The sequence below is a fragment of the Saccoglossus kowalevskii genome, chromosome 17 (genome assembly GCF_978046115.1).
Source record: "Saccoglossus kowalevskii chromosome 17, keSacKowa6.1, whole genome shotgun sequence".
Taxonomy (NCBI): Eukaryota; Metazoa; Hemichordata; class Enteropneusta; family Harrimaniidae; genus Saccoglossus; species Saccoglossus kowalevskii.
In genome coordinates this window covers 4,081,850-4,087,707 of record NC_140657.1, presented here as the reverse complement: position 1 = coordinate 4,087,707, position 5,858 = coordinate 4,081,850, and the positions used below count along the sequence as shown (strand labels likewise).

The 5,858-nt window shown below is 35.3% G+C and overlaps 1 protein-coding gene across 1 annotated transcript; it reads left to right on the top strand.

Moving 5' to 3' along the window:
• Positions 1 to 1,915: 1,915 nt before the first annotated feature.
• LOC146732328 (uncharacterized) lies at positions 1,916 to 3,830 on the top strand. Its single transcript, XM_085492378.1, has 2 exons — positions 1,916 to 2,132; positions 2,584 to 3,830. The coding sequence occupies exons 1-2, from the start codon at positions 1,916 to 1,918 to the stop codon at positions 3,828 to 3,830; spliced, it is 1,464 nt and encodes a 487-aa protein (XP_085348504.1).
• The last annotated feature ends 2,028 nt before the right edge of the window (positions 3,831 to 5,858 follow it).

Here is a 5,858-nt window from a genome sequence, read left to right as displayed (position 1 = left end):
GGCGGAGTTGCTTGTATATTTAACCTAAGTCATTATCATGACAACCCTGCAGTTAAATTTCGAAAATATTAAGTAAATGTTGCGTGAATGCCTCATATATAAGCAGATTATCACAACAGTCAAGCGAAAAATCGACAACAAACTGGTTACAAATTTGTGAAAAGCGATTTCAAAGTTGGTAGTTTCATTCGGGATTGTTACCTGTGATATCATAGTAACGTTTCCCATAGTTAAAGGTTCGAAAATGTGAATTAATATTTTGTACATTGATGTTAAATTACCGTAGTGTTACTCCAAGTATGTAGAGGTCATAGGTCAATCCTAGAATGTATTTGTGCAAGCAATATCGATTTTAAGACATCCAAAAACATGAAATAGTCGCCAATTCGGTTTAACTTCAAATAAGTCTTGCAGCTGAGTGGTTAGGTGACTGACATATGTTTAAAGTAAAGCACGATCGGGCGTGGTTAGTACTTGCATAGGAGACTCCCTGAATATACGAGCTGTTGAATTTACTTTTTTTTTGTTTCATCACGCACATGGAAATGATATAAGGCAACGTTCCTGCTTCTTTGCTTACTGTGATGTCAATCATTTATAGTGGAAAATCGTGGCATTTTTGTAAGTTTGTTTATTTAATGGAATGTTTAAAAATTCCTTCTAAATTTCGAGAACAAGCTGTTGATGCTGTCGGCACTTAGTGGGTTGTAAGATGTTAACGCACAGCGCAAAGCTGTTCAAAGTGAGTGCAAAGTTGTGCAAAGTCATTGAAAATTCTATAGATGTATTTGTATATATGTCCCAAGTTATTGGCATATAGAAACGCGCAGTGTAACGTCGACAAATTTAATAAAAGCCAGTTGAAAGCAGTCAATAAATGTTCACATGAGCTGACTGAAAAATGGCAGAAAACAGCGTGCAAAGTTGTAAAAAACGAGGGAAATGTTGGCGGAGTTGCTTGTATATTTAACCTAAGTCATTATCATGACAATCCCGCAGTTAAATTTCGAAAATATTAAGTAAATGTTGCGTGAATGCCTCATATATAAGCAGATTATCACAACAGTCAAGCGAAAAATCGACAACAAACTGGTTACAAAGTTATGTAAAGCGATTGCAAAGTTGGTAGTTTCATTCGGGATTGTTACCTGTGATATCATAGTAACGTTTCCCATAGTTAAAAGTTGAAAAATGTGAAGAAATATCGTGTACATTGATGTTCAATTACCGTAGTGTTACTCCAAGTATGTAGAGGTCATAGGTCAATCCTAGAAGGTATTTGTGCAAGCAATATCGATTTTAAGACATCCAAAAACATGAAATAGTCGCCAATTCGGTTTAATTTGAAATAAGTCTTGCAGCTGTGTGGTTGGGTGACTGACATATGTTTTAGGTAAAGCACGATCGGGCGTGGTTAGTACTTGCATGGGAGACTCCCTGAATACACGAGCTGTTGAATTTACTTTTTTTTTCATCACACACATGGAAATGATATAAGGCAACGTTCCTGCCTTTTTTCTTACTGTGATGTCAATCATTTATAGTTGAAAATCGTGGCATTTTTGTAAGTTTTTTTATTTAATGGAATGTTTCAAAATTCCTTAAAAATTTCGAGAACAAGCTGTTGATGCTGTCGGCACGTAGTGGGATGTAAGATGTTAACGCACAGCGCAAAGTTGTTCAAAGTGAGTGCAAAGTTGTGCAAAGTCATTGAAAAGTCTATAGATGTATTTGTATATATGTCCCAAGTTGTTGGCATATAGAGCGTATGCACATGACGTCATGAACCGGAAGTTCCGCCATGTTGGAGATACGCGCAGCAATTTTGATGTCGACGACGCAGTGAAACAGATTCGATATTTTGACAGGCGTATTGTTTAGAATTGTTTAGACATCTCAAGAGTTAAATTACATAATGGTTAATTACTGTAACGTATATGGATGTCACAAAAGATCAGATAGGGAGACGGATCGTTCGTTTTACAGGCTTCCTTCGGTAATTACTAACCAAGGTACCGAGTGTGAGGAGTTATCCCGGCAGCGCAGACGACAGTGGTTATGTAATCTGAACCAGGATTTCAGTCACAAAAACCTCGGGAATGTCAGAGTTTGCTCTGACCATTTCATTAACAGTAAGTCAAGAGCGAACTAAATAATTATTAGGAAATCTGTTATTAAAATGTCAGCTTTAGAACATTTCTTGTCAACTTGACACTGGTCGTACAAGAGAGTACGTCCATGACTTTGACAGAGTTTGTTTATAAATATCGTTGCTGTAGATATGGTCGCGTATCATTCATTGTTCATCCATGAGCCCATTTCGTTTTTGATTAGTGATGATTTGTGCTTTAAAAGTGTATTTTAATAGTCACACATGCACTTCTATATTTTAGAAACGTTTAAGTTTTTGTGGTCACGGTTGTTTGCTTACAGTGTTTTATTGGACTTTACTATGTACTTGTATTGTGTATGTTCCAAATGAAATATAATATTCTATCTTATATTTTGACAAATTCTGAAATGTATATACATTTGTTACCCTGTGCAATGGCACATCACTTTCAAATCAAATTTTATTTGTAGGGAAACCAGCTGATCTGTACAACAAAACATCTCCTGACTGGGCACCAACTCTGCTAATGGGACACAAGAAAATAAAGACACCAGAACTCCATCTTAAACGGTACAGTAGACAAGAGAAAAGGGAAGCTAAAAAGAGAAAAAGTGTATCAGCCCAGGCTCTCCTTTCCTTACAAAAATGTGCACCATCTGATATATGCGAAGAGCCAGTTCATAAAAATGTGGAAATACAAACTGAAGTTAATAATACTTTATATGAGTCAATGATTTCAGAAATGCAACAATTAAGACTTCAAATTACAGACTTGAAACAACAGATAGAATTTTCTACATGTAGTTCCTTGTCCAATTTGTGTTTAAACAATTTGGAAGGGAAAGATGAAAAGGTGAAATTTTTGACTGGCTTGTCATCATTTGATGTTTTGTTGACTTTTTATTCTTATATTGAGCCTTTCTTACCATCAAAAAAATCAATGACCAAATTCCAGATATTATTTATGACACTTGTACGCCTTCGATTGAATATTGCAGAACAGTTTTTAGCATATGAATTTCATGTATCACAGTCTACAATATCAAGAGTGTTTTCTGATGTCATTAATGTACTTTATGTTAGAACTAAACCATTTGTGTTCTCGCCTGAACGGGAGGTGTTGTACAAAACAATGCCTATGGAATTTGTGAAGCACTTTGGGAAGAAAGTAGCTGTGATTATTGACTGCATTGAAATTTTCATAGAAAGACCCTCCAACCTCACTGCCAGGGCACAAACATGGTCCAACTACAAACACCATAATACAGTTAAGTTTTTGTTAGGTATAACACCTCAGGGTGCTGTTTCTTTTGTTTCTAAGGCTTGGGGTGGGCGGGCATCAGATAAGCATATCACTGAACATTCGGGTTTTCTTGATCATATTTTACCAGGGGATGTAATATTAGCAGATCGGGGGTTTGATATACAGGATTTGGTGGGCTGCATGTGTGCAGAAGCCAAAATTCCAGCATTCACTCGGGGTAAGGGTCAGTTGTCTGCCCTTGAAGTTGAACAAACACGCAAGGTAGCTCACTGTCGAATTCATGTTGAACGTGTGATTGGCCTGGTTCGTCAAAAATACACAATATTGGATGGCACACTGCCCATAGATTATCTTATTTCTAAAGATAGTGACAGGATGACAAAGATAGACAAAATATGTTATGTATGTTGTGCACTTACTAATTTGAATGAACCAATTGTTTGCTTTGACTAAAATACTTACCCAGATTATTTGGTATTGTAAGAGAATGAAATGTATATTTTTCATGCTTGTTCAAATGTTTCATATGTTTCAGTACATTATTTATAAAACACAGTATTCAAAGATTAAATGATTTTGACCATGGAAACATCGCAGACTCATTTACGTAACAGTATGCGCTACTAATACTAAATATGGTAATTGTTTTTTGCTAAACATTTAATTTTTTCATCCATGAATACAGAGGATGTGTATTTCTGGCTGGTACTAGCAGCCGTTTTTTTTCTGTTGCATGTACTGCAATGATGCAATATTTTTATTATAGTCAAGAGGCTATACAATGACATTTGTCAAATAAAAACAATACAACAAATAATAATTTAATCATTTTATTATGTCGCTTTCACAGTGTTGATATACCGGTATATATATACATTCCACAATCAAATGAATGGATGATCTTTATATACAGTAGTTTATATCTGGCATGACAAAATAAAGTTAAAATTACATTGTAAGCACAACTACATACAAAATGATGTGTCTCAGAATCAGTTTGAAACTCAAAGAGCAGGGAGGTAGAGAATAGGCAGAAGGCAGCAAAAAAACCTGCTGTGGGCAAGAAATGTTCTTCTGTAAAAATAAGCAGTCAATACATACATATGACAACACCTACATTTGGTTGTTAAAATTTCTTGCTGTAATTTTCATAATTCCTTCTTATTCAAATATTTCCTACATCCCAGAAGAGCAACATTTAAGGTAAAATTGTCAGAGTTTGCAAAGGTAAGTATTTTGATCAAACACATCACATGATTAAACTATTTGGTGAACCAAATTTTAAAAACACTACATTTCATGGTTTTCCTTTATTTTTCCCACCACGCCTAAATTCTGGAAGCTTCCTGCAGTCAGGACAGTACCATTTTTTAGACCTGGGAGCCCTATTTATTTTAACACATTCAAAGTGGAACCATTTAATTTCACAATTCACATTGTCACATGCAATCATTTCACCGGATTCTACCTGTTCACAATAGCAATACAACACGTCTCCCTCAGATGATGTTGATACCTTATTAAGAGCGTGAGTGCTGGTACTGAAACAGGTGCTAGGTAACCGAGAATAAAATTTCCCCACTAGTTCAGGTAAAATTGCAATTCTAAATAACCGTTCTGATTTTACTACAATTTCTTCCCAAAGTGAACTATTAAATTGTATTATCTCAATGTGAATGCCCTTTTCAGTCCATAAAACAAAATAACCGAATTCATATTTACAAACACCAAGCTGAGTTTGAACCTGATAATAATATGCATGTTTTCTACTTAGTTTTAAATGACCATCCTCATTTATCTGTAAACAAAACATTTTGTCAATAGATTCTGGTATTGTTTTATCTTTCTTGCAGAATGGACATTTAATTTCCAAGCTCCCAACCCCACAGCAATCACAAGATACATTCCCATCAGGGGAGGCACCAATATGTGGACAATCAGGGTTTATCACAAATCCACTATCATTTACAACAAAATTTTCATGCATTTTCCCAATTTTTTCCACAAAACTGTCTCTTGCCACTTTTTCATGCTCACATCCCCATTCTGTAGCCCTTGTTGTGAATTTTGTGCTTTCTGGGTTACAAATACTTGTTATTAAACTTAAAGAAGGATATGCTGGATCAGTATGACAAGCAGCTATCATTTTTGAGGCAGTTATTCTGCCCTCTCTAAATCTATACCACAGTTTGCAATTTGTTTGACTACGTGTAGCAGATTCTACTGCTTTAGCTTGTTCATCACTAACAGAAATACTTATTTTACTACAGTGATCTACAAGGTTACAGTAATTCATTTCAAAACACTGTTTGTCTACTAGTGAAGTTAAAATAGATGGGAAATTTTCTTTAATAACAGTTGGCACATAGTCTTCACAAAAAGGTTCACAAGTCGTCAAAATTGATGAACGTTTACCAGTTATATGTAATTTTTTACAAAAATCAAACATGTCCTCCTCAGAGGCAACTTGATATGAGCTAC